Here is a 23334-nt window from a genome sequence, read left to right on the forward strand (position 1 = left end):
ATGGTGGATTGTGATGTACAGGATTGCAAGAGACAAGTAGAGGGGAGTGAGTTTATGGAGAGTCACGGATACATACTGACTAAAAGTCAGACATGACTGAGCGCCTGAACAACAATAAATAGTTGAAATATTTATTGTCTTCATTCCTTTTAGAGCTCTTTCTCCTGTATGTGTGACTTGAGACGGGAGTATTCATTCTATTCACCAATTTCCAATGGAAGAAGAGGTATCAGTCTCTTTTTATTTTTTAAAAAATGAGATATTTAAATGAAAGAATGAAAGAAAAAATGGTGCAAGACAGGAAGAACAAACAGCCAAGGCCATCCTATTTTATGCTTTTAAGAATATCAAGGCATCTGCTAATTAAAATGAGTGTGTGTGTGTGTGTTTTCCAGTAAACTCTGCTCAAGTTCTGTGAACATGAACTCTGTTCTCTCACAAAGGAAAAAAGTTTGAGAGAAGAAGGCAAAGAAGCCATGTTCCAAGTCCTTAATCTGATTTGGGTCTTTGGCACAGGGTAGGCAGGCCTTCCAGGCTTCTGTTTATTCTGAGAATTCATGAAGCAAGCAGCATTGTTACTTTAACTTCCTGATTAAACTTCTGTGATTTCTGCAGCCCACTGTGACAAAGGCTGCAGAGTGTGAAACCACGCTTGATATTATTTTGCATCTCTGTTCTAAGCACCATTCTGAACACACAGTAGATGCTCGGTGTAAACTGGTTGAATGTCCAGTATTATAAGAAAGTTCTAAAGAAATGCAGAGAATTCCTACAGTCTTATTTTCCCTTTCTTCCCAGTTTTCCTTTTGACTTTGAGTTGCTTTTCCTTGATCAGGAAAAAGTTGAGGTTTTACTTTGGGGTTTGGAATTGGCACCAGGGTCTAGTTTAAGATGTTTCTGCATGAAGCCCTAATAACCGGCTGGATGGCATTTGCCAGTAACCTCAAAACCCAACAAGTGGATGCAGAGATTTTTTAAAGTAGCTGCCTAGTTGAATACATGTGACAAAGAGATATAGAAGGAAGATCACTAAATTCTCAGATTTACTTATTTGTTTTTTTAAACGTTATTTATTCGTATGTATCTGCAGTGGGTCTTCGTTGCTGTGGGTGGGCTTTCTCTAGTTGCAGTGAGTGGGGGCTACTCTCTAGTTGAGGCAAATGGGCTTCTCATTGCAGTGGCTTCTCTTGTTCTCTGCCCCACAACACGTGGAGTCTTTCCTGACCAGGGATCAAACGCATGTCCCCTGTATTGGCAGGTGGATTCTTAGCCACTGGACCACCAGGGAAGTCTTATATTCTCAGATTTAAATAAATTATGTTAAGTTGTTAGGTTGCATGTGTGTGTTCAGTCACTCAGTCATGTCCAGCTCTTTGCGGCCTCATGAATTGTAGCCCACCAGACTCCTCTGTCCACGGAATCGTCTTAGGCAAGAATACTGGAGTGGTTGCCACTTCCCACTCCAGGGGAATCTTCTGGACCCAGGGATCGAAGGCACATCTCCTGCATCTCCTGCATTGGCAGGTAGATTCTTTACCACTAGCACCATCTGGGAAGCTCCTATGTCACGTACCTAACCTAACAAAATTAACCATTGTCTCAGCTCCCCTGATAGCTCAGTTAGTAAAGAAGCTGCCTGCAATGCAGGAGACCCCAGGTCAATTCCTAGGTTGGGAAGATCCACTGGAGAAGGGATAGGCTACTCCAGTATTCTTGGGCTTCCCTTGTGGCTCAGCTGGTAAAGAATCCACCTGCAGTATGGGAGACCTGGGTTCAATCCCTGGATTGGGAAGATCCCCACGAGATGAGGCTATCCACTCCAGTATTCTGGCCTAGAGAATTCCATGGACTGTATAATCCATGGGGTTGCAAAGAGTAGGACATGACTGAGCAGCTTTCACTTGAAACCTGAAACCCTCAGCTCTAAAGGGATGGATTTAATCTATACAGCTGCATGAAACCCTCCTTTCCTTTTCACATGACTTACAAAAGTTCTATAAAACTTCTAATTTTTATTTCTAGGACAGTATAAAATCCCCCTAGTTTAGATGATCTGAACTAGTCCCTTTCCTTTTTTAAAGAAATGAACACGTTAGTAAGGGATTGTTTCCAAGGAGGACTTCCCTTCTTGCTCTAAATGGTTAACAGACTGGTCCTTCCGCAGTAAACAACTGCAAACCCCGGCAAAGTGTCAGAGGTACCTGTTTTCAGGTGTTGGGTTACAGGAAGCACGACAGTTCGATGCTAAGCGAAGGGCAACCCGTGAGATGAGCCCAGGGGTCCCCGTGGTTGTTTTCTGGGGAAGAATTTCCTGAGTGCAGCACAGTATGCTAGAGTCTTGGCTGAGCACAGCAGTCCTGCTGAGCTAAGGAAACCCAGATTCAAGTTTGGGGCAGTGGAAGCAACTGGAATTCACAGGGCAGGGCTCTAGAAAGCAGATGGCTCCCTGGGGCACGGGGAGGAAACAGAAGTGTGGTGTACCCAGGGAGTCCTTGGCCAGGTTCGTGTGCACATGTATGGATCGAAGCTGTGTGAGATTTCTCAAAAGTGGTGGCTCCAGGGTTGAGGATCAGATAGATACCAAAGGTCAAGCAATCCTGTGGGATACTGGGGGTCCAGCCCAGCCAAGTGGAAAGGCCAGCTTAATAACACCCTGAGCATCCAGAAAAGTCACAAGAAATCTGTATCTTTGGGGCAAAGGCTATGATTTCAAATGGAGTTGGTAATTAAAAAATAAATAAATAAAGGTCTAGATGGTAATTGTTTTAGACCCTGTGAGCCATTCAATCCCTCTCACAGCTCCTCACTTCTGCTGTTATGGAGCAAAAGCATTCATAGATAATGTGTAAATGAACGGATATGGTTTTGTTCTAATATCACTTTTTTTTTAAACAAAGGCAGAGGGCTCGATTTGAGTCATCACTGTAGTTTGCCACCATTTACTCTAGGGTAAGATATGCAGATGACACCACCCTTATGGAAGAAAGTGAAGAGGAACTAAAAAGCCTCTTGATGAAGTGAAAGACGACAGTGAAAAAGTTGGCTTAAAACTCCACATTCAGAAAACTAAGATCATGGAATCTGGTCCCATCACTTCATGGGAAATAGATAGGGAAACAGTGGAAACAGTGGCAGACTTTATTTTCGAGGGCTCCAAAATCACTGCAGATGGTGATTGCAGCCATGAAATTAAAAGACGCTTACTCTTTGCAAGGAAAGTTATGACCAACCTAGATAGCATATTCAAAAGCATACTTTGCCAACAAAGGCCCATCTAGTCAAGGCTATGGTTTTTCCAGTGGTCATGTATGGATGTGAGAGTTGGACTGTGAAGAAGGCTGAGCGCCGAAGAATTGATGCTTTTGAACTGTGGTGTTGGAGAAGACTCTTGCAAGTCCCTTGGACTGCAAGGAGATCCAACCAGTCCATCCTAAAGGAGATCAGTCCTGGGTGTTCATTGGAAGGACTGATGTTGAAGCTGAAACTCCACTACTTTGGCCACCTCATGCGACAAGTTGACTCATTGGAAAAGACCCTGATGCTGGGAGGGATTGGGGGCAGGAGGAGAAGGGGACGACAGTGGATGAGATGGCAGAATGGCATCACCGACTCAATGGACATGAGTTTGGATAAACTCTGGGAGTTGGTGATGGACAGGGAGGCCTGGCGTGCTGTGATTCATGGGGTCGCAAAGAGTCAGACACAACTGAGCGACTGAACTGAACTGAACTGAAGGCCTACTTTAAATCTACCCTGAGCCAAGAGCTATCAAGGAAATTGCAAGGGAAGTTAAGTTTGGAAATTGAGTCCTGCAGTATTAGAGGAACTGGGGAACATTTCTGACCTTACACAAATTCAACCAATGAAGTGGAAGGCCAAGCCTATGCAAGATCAAGGGTAGACAGTTTGCCTCCCACAGAAATTAATTCTGCAGAGGAAGATCAAATCCAGAATGTCTTCAGTCTTTCATCACAGTTGTGAGGTATGCAAAAAAATAGGAAAATATTACCCGTAGTGAAAAAAAAAAAAATTTGTCAATAGACGGTAATCTCCAAATGGTCTAGATGTTGGGTTTGGCAGTCAAAGCCTTTAAAGCAGCTACTATAAATACGTTTAAAGAACTAAAGAAAAATATTGTCAGAATGAGTAAATATAAAGGCATCTCAGCAGATGAGTAGAACCTATAAAAGAATCTAATGAAAATCTTAGAGTGAAAAAGTTGGATAATTGAGATGAAAAATTCACAGGATGGGCTTAAGAGGAGAACAGAAGATGACAGAAGAGAGAGTGGACTTGAAGTCAGATCAATAGGAGAAGAGATAGAGAAAAACACATCTGAAGAGATAGTGGCAAAATGTCCCCAAATTTAATGAAACTATTAGGAAACATATTCAAAATCTTACACACACTTCAAGTAGGATGAGTTGTAAGAAAACCACATCTAGACATACAATAGTTCATTGCTCAAAATGAAAAACAAAGATTTCATCACAAAATAAGAATTACAACCAAACTTCTCATCAGAACAACAGGGACAAAAAGACAAGATACTGAAGAAAAAAAATAGTCATACTCCAATTTCATGTCTAGTGCAAAGTATCCTTCAAAAACAAAGGTGAATAACAGACTGTTTTGGAGCAGCTCTGTCCAGTAGAAATATAGCGTAAGCTTCATATGTACTGTTTTATATTTTCTAATTGCCCCATTCAAAAACCTTAAACAGGTGAAATTCATTTTTAACAGCATATTTTTAAACCTGGTATATTCTAAAATATTACCTCTTTAACATGTAATCAGTATAAAAATTATTAAATAGATATTTTTTATATTTTTTATGTTTTTTGAAATCTGGTTTGTATGTTTTATCTAAAGAACAGCTCCGTTTGGTCTAAGCACATTTTAATAGTTACCCATGTCTGGTGGCTACTTAATTGGAATCAAATAGCCTAGTTTTAGGTCAAAGAGAAAGGAGAATGGACAAGTTGCTCTGTATCCAATCTGTCTTAGACATAGTGTTTAAATTAACCTTTCCAAGGTATTTATCAGTTCAGAAGGCCTGAAGAGGCCACCTACTATGTGGTAGGATAAGTTCATCTGTTCACTCATTCATCTATTTACCCAGTAAACATTTACTAAACGCTAGACCCTCGTCTACGAGTTGGAGGACATCACAAGAATAAAACCCAGTCCCTTTCCTCACAGGCTAATTGACATGATAGCCCCATTAGCCAACCAGTGCATTATCATTTGGTAAATGAGTGCAGGTAAGGTACTGTCAGCATGCAGAGGACATGGGTGATGAGGGACCAGTGGGATTCGTGGGAGCTGGGAAAGGGTGCCCTTCATCAGAGGGGGAAAGGACTCTGGCTGTGGGAGCTCCTGAGGACTTAATTTTAAGCATAGCTCTGGCGTGGGCATTTTCAGGTTTTAGGCAGACAACGCTGGCATAGTAGGTTGGACCACAGGTTTAGCAGGGATGATGCTGAAGGCAGGGAGATAGATAAAGTGAAAGTCGCTCAGTCGTGTCTGACTCTGCAACCCCATGGACTACACAGTCCATGGAATTCTCCAGGCCAGAATACTGGAGTGGGCAGCCTTTCCCTCCTCCAAGGGATCTTCCCAACCCAGGGATCGAACCCAGGTCTCCTGCATTGCAGGTGGATTCTTTACCAGCTGAGCCACCAGGGAAGGGAGATAGATAAGAGACTGGTAATTGTCTGAATGAGAGACTGAGGGGCTGAACCACAGCAATGGGTGTGGAAACAGAAAGGGTAGTTTTAAGAGTTCAAACTCTGAAGTTCAGAAGTGTCATTGTTCCAGCCCCTCCTTTTCTAGTGCACTCAACACAGTGCCACCCTCTTCAGATGAACAGAGCCTGACTCACGGTGACCTGGGCATGCCATTTCTGCCCATTGTTTCCCGAATGCCTTTGCCCCTCTGCTTGTTTGGCTAGATCCCTCCCTTCTCGTTTAAGATGTAGCTCATGACCACCTACCACTCAAGCCCTGAATGATCTCATAACAACCTAACTCTCTGTCCGGGTGCTGTCATTGTTTTGTGGCTAACTTGTCACAATAGGTTAAAGAGCCTGTAGACACATGTGAGTTGCTCAGTCGTGTCTCTTTGTGACCCCATGGACTGTAGCCCGCCAGGCTTCTCTGTCCATGGGATTCTCCAGGCAAGAGTACTGGAGTGGGTGGCCATTCCCTTCTCCGGGGGATCTTCCTGACCCAAGGATCGAACCTGGGTCTCCCACACTGCAGGCAGATTCTTTGCCCTCTGAGCCACTGGGAAGTTTATTGTTGTTTTAATGTCACTGTCATTAATGACAATCTCCTGTAAGCTACTGGGGTCTACCGATGCTTTCTCATTCTCCTGTGTACTGTCAGGCCCTGGAGTGGGGTCCCGCACAGTACCCTGTACATGTTCCCGATGATGCTGACCCCTGGCTTTGTGGGACACACTGGGGTCTGGGTGCGGCTGGTAGCATCCATCACGAGACTCCTGCTCAGTGCAGGCTTGTCCATCTCCCTTAAGCACATTTCTTGAGTCACTCTCTACTCGTAAGCTTCCCATGGCCCCCTGAAACCTTCTTGGCTTTAAGATCCATCAGTCCTTTCTCCCCACATTTCCCCAGTTGTCATCAGACTGACCTCTTCACTGGCCCAGAAACAAGTCCCACGAAGCTCTGATTCTTAATTTTCACTTAGGCTGACCCTTGTTCCTAGGGTGTCCTTACTTTTTCCTTCTGGTGGTTCAGAGCCAAGTGAAAAAAGTGCAAGTGTTAGTCGCTCAGTCATCTCTGACTCTTTGTGACCCCATGCACTGTAGCCCACCAGGCTCCTCTGTCCATGGAAATTTCCAGGCAAGAGGACTGCAGTGGGTAGCCATTGCCTAGTCTCTAGGGAATCTTCCTGACCCAGGGATTGAATCCTGGTCTCCTGAATTGCAGATGGATTCTTCACCACCTGAGCCACCAGGGAAACCCTGGTATCTTTCAGCCAAGGATATCTTTCAAATCCAAAGTCCTGCTCAATCCCTGATGGTTCTAGCCCTTGCAGATCTCTCTGTGACCACACTTTTGAAGTATTTCCGGTGTGTCCTCCAGCAGGCAGTTACTCCCAGATTTGTTCGCTATTCTGAGCATCTTCACCTCTACAGCTAGATTGCGCTGTGTGATCTCTCAGTATCTCAAAGGGTCCCTAATACATTGCTGGACACCTAGAGCTCATGAATGCATAGCAAGAGGTTGCCATAAGGCACGTCTGTTTCTCAGGCCCTCATCTTATCCGTCAACTGCATTCTCCACACCCACATTTGAGTGTTGTTAGGGAAGCCAAGGAAGAAGCTTCACTCTGCAATGGCAGCCCAGAAACTTCAGTGAGGTTTTGAGTGGCTCTTGGTCAACCCTGTTGCTGATCATGAGTCACCGCTCATTTGTGGTGAGTCTAAGCCTCACTTCATGATTCATGTTCTAAAAATGGAGTGAGGTTTTTGCAGAGAAGCCACTTCCGGTCTGAACGTGGCCTCACGGTGATCAGGTTCCTCTGTGGGCTTCCAGCTCTCCTGAAGGTCAGGCATCTCTGGGTTCCTTGGATGTGGCTGGTTCGTGGCAGACACCTAGAGTCTATTTCACAGGGTTAGGATAGGGTGTTCCTGGTACTCAATGCTGTCCCGTAGGTTTTCTTGAGACTTCTCATCATCTGTAACCAGCTGAAGTCTGGATCTGGGATGGACTAGAAAGGGGAGGTAAATATTGGGGTCTCCTCTTTTGTTCATACTTCTGAGTAGGTGTTTTGATTTCTCAGCCAGAATGTGCTTGCATCTAGGAAGAGGGCGTTGAGTGCTTGACTCCACTTAACATCTGAGAGAACTGCTCTAAGAAGGAGTTGAAAAGGGAAATCACTAAAATCTGAATGGGTCAGTAATGGAAATGGGGTGGTTTCATGAAATTTGCTTTCTGATCTCAAAACTTCCACTAGTAAGCAGTGGACCACTGTGCAAGCCGTTTACTTACAGCACTGATGGTCATAGCTGGCGTTTTTAAAAGTTTGGATTAGAGCCTGGCACACACAGTAAGCCTTCTGGAAACACCTGCTATGATCATCACCCATGTTACAGAGCATTTTAGCACCAGTGCTATGCACTTGATGTCTAGTATCTTACCTCATCCTTACAATATTGGTGTGTTTTGTTTTTCTTGCTGCACCGGGGTGAGCTGAGGCTTACAGACTATACATGACTCAAATCCAGATGGTGGGACTCCCCAGCCTATCTCAGTCTCTGTTGTTGCTCTGCCTGACTTCCCTGGGCCTTAGGTTTGGTTTTTTTGTTTTGTTTTGTTTGTTTGTCTGTTTTTTTTTTTTTTTTAATCTGTGGAAGTTGAAAGCTGGACTGCTGGTCTTTAAAATCTCTGAGTTCTAAAATTTCTAGCTGTTTTATCCATTATCTTCACCCTTTTCCCTCTCTTTCTCTGCGTCCCCTTACCCACCCACTTTCACCCGTGAATTTCGCAGGATGCATCATCACGGGATGGGCGGGATATTTCCCCCATTGAGCTATGAGGCTGCATGTGTCAGCATGCAGACTTGTACTGTGGCTTTGTGGCGGCCGTTGTTGGAGCTCGTTTACATGCTGCAGTTGTTGGAGAGAGGGAATCTGACTCTTCAGTTTTACTGTCTTAACTTGGCCTGCAGCCATTACCACACTGAGTGATGCTGGCATTTGATGGGATGGAGAGAGGCTTATGGAGGAAGTCCACCAGACTCAGCTCGTTGGGTCTGTGAGCTCTACATGGTTATCTGTGAGATCTGGTTGAAGCAGTCATTCTTCAGGCTCTTTGCACATGTCTGGTCCCATGACTTGTAAGGATCTTAGGAGAGGAACTTGAAAGAGAACTTTCAATTCTCTACACAGCTTGGATTCCCTCGCAGATGTCCAGTGAGGAGTTTCACCAATCATTTCACTATAGTTCCATTGGAATTGATGTCTGTAAAGTGCTTCAGTTGGGGAATAGTCTATATATATATGTATATATATATTTTTTTTGCAGTATTTTTCTCTGTGGCTGTGACCCAAAGATCAGAGTGCTTTGGCATCAGAAGACCTGGGCTCAGTGTTGCCTCCATCACTTCCTAGCTTGGTGCATCTGACACACTTGCTTGTGATGACCCTACCTGATTCATTTTTGGTGGCCTCTTACTGTGGAATAGGAAGACCCTATTTGTCACTATCCTAGAATATGTGAATTCTTCCACTTAGAAACCTGGAGGACACATCTTAGGAATCTTAGGGTACCATACAAAAGCCTCAAAACAACAGAAGCTTTGGATAAGTCACTTAACTTCCCTCAGCCCAGATTTCTTCATCTGTGAAAGAATTATGGCAATAACCTGTCTTACCCAACTACAGTATCTATTGAATCAGAGAATGGTATGAAAATAGGTTTCTGAAAATTATAGATTCTATAAGAAACATTATTTAATTTTAGGAAGTATCATGCAGCAAAATTAATTGCTGTAATTACCCAAAATGCAAAAGCTATTAAATGTTTCTGTTCTGGTTATGCTCATCAGAGAATATTTACTGCAGGTGATAACCTGTAGTAAAATTTCAACATTTTCTTTCTATCCTGTGCCAGCTAGAAGGCTATGAGTTAAACTGTTCTAGACTAAAATGGATATTGAGTATCCAGTTAATAAGAACTGATACTGTTCAAGGTGGATAGTAGCTCTTATGTGGAAACATTAATTTTGTATTAACTCTGGGGATTAATTAATTACATTAATTTTGCATTTTCAGATTTTACTAATTCATTGCAAGATCAAGAGTTAGATTCCCCTCTTGCACTATTAGTGGGAATGTAAATTGATACAGCCACTATGGAAAACAGTGTGGAGATTCCTTAAAAATAGGACTAAAACCACCATATGACCCAGCAATCCCATTACTGGGCATATACCCTGAGAAAACCAAAATTCAAAAAGACACATGTACGTCATTGTTCATTGTAGCACTACTTACAATAGCCTGTACATGAAAGCAAGCTAGATGTCCATCGACAGATGAATGGATGAAGAAGTTGGAGTACACATATGCCATGAAATATTACTCAGCCATAAAAAGAAATGATTTGAGTCAGTCTAGTGAGGTGGATAAACCTAGAGCCTGTGATACAGAGTGAAGTAAGTCAAAAAGAGAAAAGCAAATATCATCTGTTAATGCTTATATATAGAGTCTACAAAAATGGTGCAGATGAACCTATTTGCAGGGCAGGAATAGAGACACAAACAAGAGAACAGGGAGGAGGAGAAGGTGGGACGAATCGGGGGAGTAGCGTGGAATATATACGTTACTGTGTGTAAGGTGGATAGCTGGTGGGAAGTTGCCTATATAACACGGAGCTGAACACACAGTGCTCTGTGACAGCCTAGAGGGGTGGAATGGGGGTGGTGGGAGGGAGGCTCATGGAGACACTCGTGTACTTATTCACATTGTTGTATGGCAGAAACCAACACAATGTTGTAAAGCAATTATGCTCCAATTTTAAAAAGTCCCAGTTGTAAAAAAAAAAAAAAAAAGGCATTAATAGTACAAACAATATTAGAAGTCTATTAAGTATCCTTCCATGGAACATAATTGCACCGTGAGTACAGGCTACCCTTTTACATGCTAATTCAAATTGACCTAAAATGCAAATGTGTTTTTTTAAACTCACATTTTCCACTAAAGCAAATATGCCCTACCCCCTTACTCCAAATGAACAAAATAAATCCATTTCTGTTTTTCTTGACTGGTAAATTGTGCTCGGAGATACCATCTGGAGATGGTTGGGTTTCTGCCAAAGGTTTAAATCAGGCTTGCAAAGAGCTACCTGCCTAAGGCAAGAAACCACGCTGATTTAATAGGAAAGAACGTGCTTTTATTTTGCCATCTGGTAAAGGAAAGTGAAAGCTCTTTGAAAAATGTTGATATTAGTTTTACAATGATGGTATTATATTATAGATGAAAATTATTTCCAAAATACAGTAATTGGGAACATTTGAGAATCTGTTTGCTAAAATGTGTGTGATTATTTGTAAATCTGTCCTGATGCTGGGAAAGATTGAGGGCAGAAGGAGAAGAGGGTGTCAGAGGATGAGATGATCGGATGGCATCACCGATGCAATGAACAAGAGAATCTGGGCAAACTCTGGGAGACGGTGAGGGACAGCGGGGCCTGGCGTGCTGTAGTCCGTGGGGTCGCAAAGAGCTGGATACGACTTGGCAACTGAACAACAACGGCAACAACATTTGTTAATTTGATATGAAGCTACACGCAGAGATCTCCATGCTCATGGAAGATATTTCTACATGAGAAGTGAGGACAAGACAGGGACAGAGAAAGGGAAATAGGTTGGAAATGACCCGGGTCTCCTGGTGGACATTGTGGCAAGCCCAGATCTGTGTGGACTGGTTATAATGTGATGGTTATCCCATTTTAATTTTTATTATTTTTTTAAACAGATTTCTGCTTGGCAGATTAGCCAAAAGCAATAGAGGCTACTCTGTCTGCATTCTGCGTGCTTCTCTCCGTGAGACCCCACGACAGACCCCAGGCCCACGTCCATTGGGCTTCCAGACCCCTACCCAGCCCCAGACATTGCTCTGGGGTCTGCCTGAGGCCTGCAGTGTGAAGATGCCCAGCACCTTCCTAGCATGACGACCCTGGACCATGTGATCGCCACCCACCAGTCCGAGTGGGTCTCCTTCAATGACGAGCCACTCTTTCCCGTCCCTTCTGAGGGTAAGGAGAGCTTTCATTGCCTACGTGAAGAAATTAATGAAGGACCACACCTGTGTGTTGTGGCTTCTATTGAAACGGTCTTTCCAGGGAATCTTTTGTTTAACATTTTATTTATTTGTTTCTTGGCTGTGCTAGGTCTTGGTTGCTTTGTACGGGCTTTTTCTAGGAGCACTGAGTGGGGGCCGCTCTCTCGATCAGCCTGCAGCGTGCAGGTTTAGCCCTGTGGTGTCTTGTCTTGCTGCGGAGCACGGGCCCTAGGTACAAGTGGCTTCCATAACTGCAGCACAGAGGCTGGTTAGCTGTGCTGTGCAGGCTCTCAAGAGCTGGCTCAGTAGTGCTGGCGCGCGGGCTTAGTTGGTCTATGCCATATGGGGTCTTCCAGGACTGGGGATCCAACCCATGTCCTCTGCATTGACAGGCAGATTCTTATCCATTGTGCAACCAGGAAGTCCTCAGTGGGATATTGATAAGGAAAAAGTCAGTTTATCACTTTCCTCAGATGCAGATTTTTTTCACTTAGAGGCTCAAAGGAAGCATCTTAGGAACCTCAGAGCCCCCAAACAAAGACCTGGAAAACCCAGAAGTATTAGCTGCTTTCTTCCAATGAACATAAACTTCATATTTACCAAGTCCATGGAATATAGAGTCCATGGAATTCTCCAGGCCAGAGTACTGGAGTGGGTAGCCTTTCCCTTCTCCAGGGTATCGTCCCAACCCAGGGATCAAACCCAGGTCTCCTGCATTGCTTGCTGATTCTTTACCAGCTGAGCCACAAGGGAAACCCAAGAATACTGGAGTGGGTAGCCTATCCCTTCTCCAGGGGATCTTCGTGATCCAGGAATCGAACAGGGGTCTTCTGCATTACAGGCTGATTCTTTACCAGCTGAGCTGTCAGGGAAGCCCTGAATATAGGCTTCCTATTTACCAGGTACTTTACACTCAGTCTATTGGTTATTGCTCCCAACAGCCACTCAGACTGTCTCAGTCTTCAAAGGATAGTTGTCAAAAAGAGTGACTCAAACCAGATCCCTTGGGCTGAAATCCTGGCTCCATCATGGATGTGGATAATTGGGCGGATGATTTGTTTACCTCTCTGGGTGGTAGTTCCTCTGAGCAATATGGATAATCACAGTGCCGACCTCAGAGTGGCAGTGAGGATTAAGTGATTAACATATAAAAAACCACTTACGACAGTGACGGGCATATGCAGAGAACTCAGTAATTGTCACCCGTGATCATGGTGAAGGTGGCTAGGTTGACTTCTGTGGAACTGTGCTCGAGGATGAAGGTCAAGGTAGGATGCTGGAGCTTTTTACAGAGCCTTGTCAGCTGGTTCTGTCCCACTGCTACTGCCACCTGAATCACCCCAGCTTCATTTACAGCACCTGGAAAGCAGGGTTTGCAGGTGTGCTGTCCAGCTTGCTAGCCATGTGACTATGGAGTCCTTAAAACATGGCCAGTCTGAATTGAGATGCACTATAAACTGGGCTTCCCCAGTGGCTCAGATGGTAAAGAATCCGCCTGTAATGCAGGAGATTGGGATTTGATCTCCTGGTCAGGAAGAGCCTCCAGAGAAGGAAATGACAGCCCACTGTGGTATTCTTGCCTGGGAAATCTCATGGACAGAGGAGCTTGGTGGGCTACAGCCCATGGGGTCAAAAGAGTTGGACATGACTGAGTGACTAACAGTTTCACTTCAAGAAATGTGAAATATCCACACTAAATTTCGAGGACCTAGTTAAATGTTTCATTAACAATTTTTTATCACTTAAATGTTGGAATTGTATATTTTCAACAAACTGAGTTGAAATACATTATTAAAAATAGTTTCATCTGTTTCTTTTTCATTTTTTAAATGTGGCTACTGGAAAATTTAAAAATTTAGGAATAGATGGGAAAACAGTGGAAACAGTGGCTGACATTATTTTTCTGGGCTCCAAAATCACTGCAGGTGGTGATTACAGCCATGAAATTAAAAGACGCTTGCTCCTGGGAAGGAAAGTTATGACCAACCTAGACAGCATATTCAAAAGTAGAAACATTACTTTGCCAACAAAGGTCCGTCTAGTCAAGGCTATGGTTTTTTCCAGTAGTCATGTATGGATGTGAGATTTGGACTATAAAGAAAGCTGAGCGCTAAAGCATTGATGCTTTTGAACTGGTGTTGAAGGAGACTCTTGAGTCCCTTGGACTGCAAGGAGATCCAACCAGTCTATTCTAAAGGAGATCAGCCCTGGGTGTTCATTGGAGGGACTGATGTTTGGCCACCTGATGCGAAGAGCTGATTCATTTGAAAAGACCCTGATGCTGGGAAAGATTGAGGGCAGGAGGAGAAGGGGACGACAGAGGGTGAGATGGTTGGATGGCATCACCAACTCAGTGGACATGGGTTTGGGTGGACTCCGGGAGCTGGTGATGGACAGGGAGGCCTGGCGTGTTGCGGTTCATGGGGTTGCAAAGACTCAGACACAACTGAGCGACTGAACTGAACTGAACTGGAAAATTTAAAATTATGTATGTGACCTGCCTTTTATTTCTTTGGGATAACTCTCGTCTATAGGCTTTGATTACATTTGAGTGGACCAGTTTGTTTGGCTAGTGATGGGAGAAAGCAGTTTCATATCAGTACATTTATTTTTCAAAAGCTTTCATACAGTAAAATTGATCATTTTTGGTCTACAGTTGATGAATTTTAACACCTGTGTAGATTTGCATAATCACCACCACAATTGGGGTCAATTCTATTATTTAAAAACAAATATTTGAAGGCTGTTAACTGTTCTAGGACCAATAAAGTGAAACAAAGGTAGAGGAAGGGTCTCTGTGCCATATTGAACTAGTCATTAGTCCAGAGTTTGCATGTGGTGGCCCACAAATGTATGTCCTCTGGACTGGACACTAGTCCAGACTAGTCGCCTGTTGAGCCACACTCTCCACCAATCCCTATTGCCTTTTGCTTTTCAATTTGATCTAGTTCTATTTCTTGCTTGGCCTTCGTGACAATTTTTTGTGTGTGACGCCACCCCCGCCCCCAAACACTGAAGTAGATGGTAGGATAAGAATAGTGAACCAGACCAGACTCCCAGTCTTAGCCTGCGTGGAGACTGCTGTGGACAAACTTTGTTGCTGTTCAGTCACTAAGTCATGTCTGACTCTTTGCCACCCCGTGGACTGCAGCATGCCAGGCTTCCCTGTCCTTCACCGTCTCCCAGAGTTGGCTCAAACTCATCTCCATAGAGTCGGTGATGCCATCCAACCATCTGTCCTCCGTCGTCCCCTTCTCCTCCTGCCTTCAATCTTTCCCAGCATCAGGGTCTTTTCCAGTGAGTCAGTTCTTTGCATCAGGTGGCCAAAGTATTGGAGCTTCAGCTTCAACATCAGTCCTTCCAATGAATATTCAGGATTGATTTCCTTTAGGATTGACTGGTTTGTCTCCTTGCAGTCCAAGGGACTCTCAAGAGTCTTCTCCAGCACCACATCCTAGGGTATAGTTTTCAAGCATTTTTAGGAAAACACTTCTTCAGCACGGAAGCAGGTGGGCATGACTGTCTCTTGGCTCTCACACCCTGTCATGGTGAGTCCTTTGATCACCCGTTGCCTTTTCTTTTTTTTTGTCCAAGAGACAGTCCTAAGAGTGACCTTCCACCTGTGAGGTGATGGCAGTTCTTGTATCTATTTCAGGGGGCCCCAAAGAGCACCTCCCAGGAGCGTCCTCTTCCTCAGACCAGTCCGAGAGCTCCTCCGGGGAGCACCATGCCTTGGATGGAGGCTCTCAGGACCTTTCCCACTCAGAGCACGATGACTCTTCTGAAAAGCTGGGCCTCATCTCTGAAGCAGCCTCCCCTCCCAGGAGCCCCGAGCAGCGCCCACCTGACCTGGTCTCGGCCATCAGCGGCTGGGTTCAGTTTGAAGATGATGCACCCTGGGCCGGCTCATCACCACCTCCTAAAGAAGCAGGGGGGACAGGTAGGCCAGGTGAGGGGCTGGGGAGGATTGGGATGGAGATCTGTGCTTCCCTGGGATGCTTTCCCAAGAGAGGTCTGCGGGGCTGCCAGGATTCTGCTGTGCCTGCGCCAGGGCCTCGAGCCTGGCTGCCTGGGAGACAGCAGGTGGAGGTCTCCTTGGGCTCAACTCTGCACCATGTGGAAGGATCTATGTGTTCTGGGCCATTTCTAGCCTTTTACCTTTGTTTCTGGCTGTTCACCTCTCCCTGGAAGGATGCATATGGATTTATATATTACAGATTGGAATTGTATTTACTCAGCACCTAACTTGTAAGCTCCCTCTGAGTAAAACGAATGTCTCTAAAAGTGTGGACTGCTGACCATCTCTGTCAGAGTCACCGGTTACATGTGGATGTTCTTGTATCCCAGACCTTAAGAATCCAAATCTTCAGGAGTGGGGACTGTCGTGAATGGTCAAATCTCTGACTCTGTGGCATTTAAACAGCCAGAAGCTGCACTGGGAAGCTGGGTTAAGCCAGGGGACTGGTTAGTTCCCACCCTGGTGAGCTGGCTACTTATTTTCTTGGGCACTGAAGCTTGCCAGGGGGGATGTGGGATCACCTTCGGGACTGTATTAGCTTTCTATTTGCTGTTGTAACGAATTACCACAAACTCAGTGGCTTAACCAACACAACTTATTTACTTACTATGTCTGAAATTATTTATAGCAAGATTTGCAGCAGCATATACTGATTTTTATATATTCTTTTTTTTAAACAAATATTGTCTCCCATTCTGCTTTATCACGGGATATTGAATATAGATCCCTGCGCTGTACAGTAGGACCTTGTTTTTATCCATCCTAAATTTAACAGTTTGCATCTGCTAATCCCAAACTCCCAGTCTTTCCCTCTCCCTCTCCCCTCCCCGTTAGCAACCACAAGTCTGTTCTGTGTGTCTGTGAGTCTGTTTCTGTTTTGTAGGTAGGTTGATTTGTGCCACATTTTAGATTCCACATAGAGGTGATAGCCTATGGGGTTTGTCTTTCTTTGTGACTTGTTTCACTTAGTGTGATAATCTCTAGTTGTATCCATGTTGCTGCAAATGGCATGGTTTCATCCTTTTTTACAGCTGGGTAGTATTCCACTGTATATTTGTACCACATTAAAAAAAAGACCGTATCGGAGCACAGCTACTTTACACTGCTGTGTCAGTTTCAGCCATACATATACATATACATATATCCCCTCTTGTTTTGAATTTCCTTCCCGTTTAGGTCACCACAGATCACCAAGCATGGGTGCAGCAAAGTGCTCTGGAAGCACCGAGTGTGGGCTTCCCTGGGGGCGCAGACGGTGAAGGAGCCACCTGCCATGCAGGAGGCCTGGGTTCGATCCCTGGGTCGGGTAGATCCCCTGTAGGAGGGACTGGCGACCCACTCCAGGATTCTTGCCTGGAGAATCCCATGGGCAGAGGAGCCTGGTGGGCTACAGTCCATGGGGTCGCAAAACAGTCAGACACGACTGAGCGACTGAGCGCAGAGCACCGAGTGGAGTTCCCGTTAGTTGTCTGTTTTATACATAGGAGCCCACATGGCTTGATTATCTTGTAATTCTGTAGCTCAGAACTCTGACGTGGATGTCACCGAGCTGCAGTCAAGCTGCTGATCTGCTTCCTTTTAGCAGGCGCTGGGGAAGCCTCTGCTCACTTGCCCTTTCCAGCTTCAGGAGGCTGCCCGTGTTTCTGGCACGTGGCCTCTCAGTCTCCAAACGCAGCAGTGTTGCTTCTGTCTGTGCTTTTCTTTGGTCGTCAGGTCGTCCCCTGGCTGACTTCTGCCTTCCTCTCCTGTTTCTAAGGGCCCTTGTGATGATGTTAGGCCCACAAGGATAATCCAGGATAATTTCCCCCCTCCAGGTTTTTTAACCTAATCATTTCTGCAAAGTCTCTTGCCATGTAAGAGGACACTGTCACAGGTTCTGAGGATTAGGACGTAGACATGTTTGTAGGGGAGCAAACATTTTGTATACCACAGAAACCTAGAAAAAGGGATGTTTTTCTATTGGTGGATTAAATGTTTTACTAGTTTGGATTTTTTAAAACAATCCCTTTTTCACATGGGTTTTCCCATCACCATAAAACCCGACATTGCGAGCCACGCTGCAGAGCGGTTCTCCTGGGTTTCCTTACCCTACTGCTCTCCACCCAGGTGCCCTTTCCCAGTAAAATCTCTTGCTTTGTCAGCACATATGTCTCCTCGGACAATTCATTTCCGAGTGTTGGACAAGAGCCCAGTTTCGGGCCCAGGAAGGTGTCCCTCTTCCTGCAACAAATGGCGACTCTGGTGAGACTCTTCTTCACTGAGACTGACATCCTGTCCACTCGGGGTACTCAGGGGCCAGCTTGCCTGCCAATGGACCAGACCCAGCGGCCGCAACTGGGACCCTTTTGTGCCTGGTCTCCTCCTGACGCGGACAACTGGCCAGAGTGCCCCGACCGGTAAGGAACAGGAGACTTTATTGACCTCTCTCCCCTTCCCTCTCTCTTTCCTCTCCTTAACCCTTCCTATCCCTCCCTGCTTTTCTAGTCCCCTGCTTCTGGATGCAGGAATCTAGTCAAAGGGCCCTCAGCCTGAGCTGAGGATTGGAGACTGATCACCTCCTCTTGGGAGGCAACTCAAATTCTGGTTCTGGTCTGGTCTGATTTCTGGTAGGGCCGAGTTCCAGTCCTCCCTTCTCTGGAGGCCCAGGGAAAAGTCCCATAATGCTTGGGTATCTGTAGGTGGCAGGAGACGTCTGTAAGGCCACCCCTTTCGCCCCCCCTCCCCCCGCCTCCTCCCCCTTCTTCTTTCAACCTGGCTTCCTTTCCTCCCTTGAAATCTTTGATGTTAGTACTTGGATTCTTGCATTTGATGGCTTCCCTGGTGGTGCAGAGGTTAAAGCGTCTGCCTGCAATGTGGGAGACCTGGGTTTGATCCCTGGGTCAGGAAGATCCCCTGGAGAAGGAAATGGCAACCCACTCCAGTATTCTTGCCTGGAGAATCCCATGGATGGAGGAGCTTGATGGGCTACAGTCCACGGGTCGCAAAGAGTCGGACATGACTGAGCAATTTCACTTTCACTGTCAACATCATTAAACACAATTTTAAGCAAATATCAAGCATGATTCTATCATATAACATTTTCATTTCTATATAACGATTTGCACATTGGTATATTTCTTAGTATTTAAGCATCATTTTTCTCAGTGAATTGTTGATGAAAAATGCATGACACTCAAAGCAGCGTGGATGAAATGACAGGTCCAGACAGCCTTCCCAATCTGGCTGGAGGGAGGATTTAACCTTTACAGAACAGCTAACACCAATAAGACGATGGGCTGAGCATTTGTGCCGGTGGCGGAAAGTTACTGAACACAGGGCAATGAATTGGGACAGAAGGGTTTTTTTTTTTAAGTTTTTTTTTTTTTTCCTGATGTGGACCATTTTAAACGTCTTTGTTGAGTTTGTTACAGTATTGCTTCTGTTTTACATTTGCTTTTTGGGGCCATGAGGCCTGTGGGATCTTAGTCCCCCAACCAGGGATCACACTCAAACCCCCTGTGTTGGAAGGTGAAGTCCCAGCCATTGGCCTGCCAGGGAAGTCCCAGTAGGTTTGTTTTTAATGCTACATTAACTAAATATTTACTCTTTTGGGCACTGTGCTCCGTGCTTTTCTGCATCATCTCATGAGCTCTTTACAAGGGTCATAGGAGGAAGGTATTTAATATTATATTTGTAATACCCATGAGGAAACTGGGACAGATAGTGGTTTGGGAATTAATGCCAACAGTTATATACTGGGAAGTGGCAAGAGAGAGGTTTCCCACCAGGCAGACTGGCCCCAGGACCTTTGAACAGCCTAGGGGTGCTCTGTGTGGTATATTTGCCTCGATCTTCCTGCTACTGAGATAGTTTCCTTTGCTGCCTCGTTCCCAGGAGACAACTGAGGCAAGAAGCGAAGGGCAGGGTGGGGGTTCCTCCGCTCAGTTGCCCTAAAAGGGCCCTGCCGGCTTGATCACTGATTATTTTCAAAGCATTCAGATTCTTTCACATCTTGTTCATACCTTGAGCTTTAAAGATTTCCTGATTGCTCAGAACTGGTTATACAACAGATGGATCAATTTGCTTTGACTCTTCATGGCTTGTTTCTGCAAAGCTAACTTTGGAGTTAGTCATCATTCTGTTGCCCCCATCTGACTGAGGATCTTAGCTTGTTATTGATAATGGTTTTGACCTTTAATGGTTTTAACCTTTAAATCATTAAAACCGTATCCTTTAAGGCAGCAGTTTTCAAAGTGTGATCTATAGATCTCTGGGTCTTCCTAAGATCCTGTCAAGGGATGTGTAGGACCAAAAATATTTTCATAAGAAGCCTAAGATGCTTTTTGCCTTTTTTATTATATTGGCATTTGTATTAATAGTATAAAAGTAATGGCAAATAAACTTATGGCTACTGTGCACATATGGTAAAAAATAAAGTTAATTTCATTAATATCCTTGGCAAAGTGGTAAAGATTAATTTTATTCAATCTCGATTCTTAAGTACATCTTTGTACTATTCTCTGTGATAAATTGGGAAATATATATAAAACATTTGTGCTCTGTATCAAGATATAATGGTTGTCTTAAGAAAAATAGCTATCTTGAAAAAATTAGGCTTGAAAAATATTGTAATGAAAAAATAAATTTAAAAGCCAAAATTATTTGAAAAAGTAAAAAAAACAATGCAAAAATATCCTTAATGAACAAAATATCAGCATTTTAAAGACTAAAGACAAAATCCAACGAAAACCTGCATGACTGCCATACTTCACCCTAATCCTAGCTCTTTTTCCAGTAAAATTCTGGGTACAGAAATAGATAGCTAGCCTATAGGCTGCAGTTGGCTGAATCTATATTTTTTAAATGTTGCATTTAAAATGTGATTTAATTACTGAATTATTTAAGTTCTCTTTTAAATTTTGTACCCACAGTGAGTGCCTCCCTTGCCTCACCCTTGTGCCAGCCTTGCATTGTACTAAGGACAGGGGATTTATTGATGTTACTAGAGAACAAATCAAGAAATGACAACTTTGAAATGTGTTGAAAGCATAATTTTGGCCTGAGAACATTGGCTCAGACATTCATTACTAATTCCATCTGTTTCCACGGATGAACGTTTAACTGAGCTCTGTGGAGGTGGGACTCTCCTCTGCAGAAAGAGTCTATCAGCTGGTTTCCCAGCAGATGTGAGGCGGGACGTGTAGGGTCAGGCCCGCCTCAGCCCGTGTTTCTAACTCAGGGACCCAAGTACCCTGGAGGACTGTGCAGAGCCGTGGGGCAGCAGAGAAAATGGTGATAAATCCAAGGACGCTTGTATAGACGTACCACATTGTCTTCATCCATTCCTCTGTTGCTGGGCACTTAGGCTGACTCCGTGGCCTGATTGCACATAGTGCTGCCGTGAACGTTACTCAGCCACGAAAAGGAATGACATCGGGTCATTTGCAGAGACGTGGACGGACCTAGAGTCTGTCACACAGAGTGAAGTGAGTCAGAAAGAGCAAAGCAAATGTATGATATTGCTTATATGTGGAATCTGGAAACATGATACAGATGAACTTATTTGCAAAGCAGAACGACAGATGTAGAGGACAAGTTTATGGATACCAAAGAGGGGGGAGGGGAGGTGGAATGGATTGGGAAGTTGGGATTGACATACACATATACTACTGTGTATAAAATAGATAACTAATGAGAGCCTACTGTATAGCACAGGAAACTCTGCTTAGTGCTCTGTGATGTACCTCAGTGGGAAGGAAATCTATAAAAGAGGGGATATGTGTATACATTGGAAATGTATGAGGGCTTCCCTCATAGCTCAGTCGGTAAAGAATCTGCCTGCTTGCAACGCAGGAGACCTGGGTTCGATTCCTGGGTCGGGAAGATCTGGAGAATGAAATGGCAACCCACTCCAGTATTCTTGCCTAGGAAATCCCATGGACAGAGGAGCCTGGCGGGCTACAGTCCATGAGGTCGCAAGAGTTGGACACGACCACCATCACCACCATACCTGAAAAGGCCCTGATGCTGGGAAAGATTAAGGCGGGAAGAGAAGGGGACGACAGAGGATGAGATGGTTGGATGGCAACACAGACTCAATGGACATGAGTTTGAGTAGGCTCTGGGGGTTAGTTGGTGATGGATAGGGAGGCCTGGTGTGCTGCAGTCCATGAGGTCACAAAGAGTTGGACATGGCTGAGCAACTGACCTGAACTGATACATATGTATGGATGGATGATTCACTTTGCTGTACAGCAGAAGCTAACACAACATTGTGAAGCAAGTATATTCCAATAAAAAGTAAAAAAAATCCAGGAGCCCTCTCTTGACTCTCTTGCCCATCAAGGAACCTACCAAGTAAAGGATTGCTGGGTACATCCCTATTACCCCAACTAGCCTCACTGACTAGACCAGCTCCTTCTTGGGTCTCCTCACATAAGCTGTGTTTTACAGTAAGGAACGGTGAGGGGTTGGTAGAGCCCAGGTCAGGGGACTTGCAGGAGAAGTGAGGCTTAGGCCATTCAACACAGATAATGCAGACATCTCCCCGGCTTCCATCCCAGAGGCTGTTGAGCAGCTCAGGTTTTAATTTGAATCCAAAAGGTTCTGATACTTGTGCTATGTCAGCGATATCACACACATTAACTGCAGGCATTACACGACAGTGGTGCCGTGTTTTACAGCAAGTATCTTCACCATGATAGAAACAGACTGAGACTTCTTGGAGTCGCAGCTGCTGGCTCTGTTCTTTGGGTAATACTGAGTTTTCCTGGTGTGATAGCCTGAATGGTGGGCCCTAAAGACGTCAGGTCCTAGGCCTTGGAACCTGTGAACCTTGTCTTATTTGTAGAAGGGTTTGCTCATTGATTAAGCTAAAGATTTTGAGATAAGGAAATCATGCTGGATTTATCTGGGTGGGTCCACAGTATAATCATACATAAATAAGAGGGACTTGGGGGAGATGTTGCTCACATAGAGAAGGCAGTGTGAAGGCAGAACAGAAAGAGATTTGAAGATGCTGGCCCTGAGAACTGGAGTGAAGAGGCCACAGCCAAGGAATGCCAGCGGCCACCAGACACTGGAAGACACAAGGGACAGATTCTCTCCTCAAGCCTCTGGAGGAAGCCTTGCCCTGTTGACATCTTAACTTTGGCCCAACGATTCTGAGTTCAGTCTCCGAACTTCTGGAACTATGAGAGAACAGCTTTCTGCTGTTTGAACACACCAGGGTTTTGGTAGAGCAGTCACGGTTACTCTAAATATCAAGTTTCTAAAATATTTCCCCCCCTTTCTTTCCCTCCCTCCACTTTTCTTTTTTTTTTTTTAACTTAAAAAGAATCTCTTGTTTAACTTTCTTGCTTTTTCTTTTATTTATTGGAATATAATTGCTTTACAGGGTTGTGTTTGTGCTGTACAACATTGTGAATCAGCCATGTTGTTGTTCAGTTGCCCAGTCGTGTCTGACTGTTTGCAACCCCATGGACTGCAGCAGGCCAGGCTCCTCTCTCCCCCTCTCCATTATCTCT

The 23334-nt window shown here is 44.6% G+C and overlaps 1 protein-coding gene across 1 annotated transcript in view; it reads left to right on the top strand.

Annotated features, from left to right (window-relative positions):
- STON2 (stonin 2) overlaps positions 1–23334 on the top strand; it is a 166900-nt gene that overhangs the window by 30817 nt on the left and 112749 nt on the right. The window contains exons 2-4 of the mRNA XM_068965691.1: positions 154–226; positions 11506–11785; positions 15467–15751. Coding sequence (XP_068821792.1) covers positions 11698–11785; positions 15467–15751 — 373 coding nt within the window. The 5' untranslated portion in view covers positions 154–226; positions 11506–11697. The remainder of the gene's footprint in view (positions 1–153; positions 227–11505; positions 11786–15466; positions 15752–23334) is intronic.

Source organism: Capricornis sumatraensis, chromosome 2 (genome assembly GCF_032405125.1).
Source record: "Capricornis sumatraensis isolate serow.1 chromosome 2, serow.2, whole genome shotgun sequence".
Lineage (NCBI taxonomy): Eukaryota > Metazoa > Chordata > Mammalia > Artiodactyla > Bovidae > Capricornis > Capricornis sumatraensis.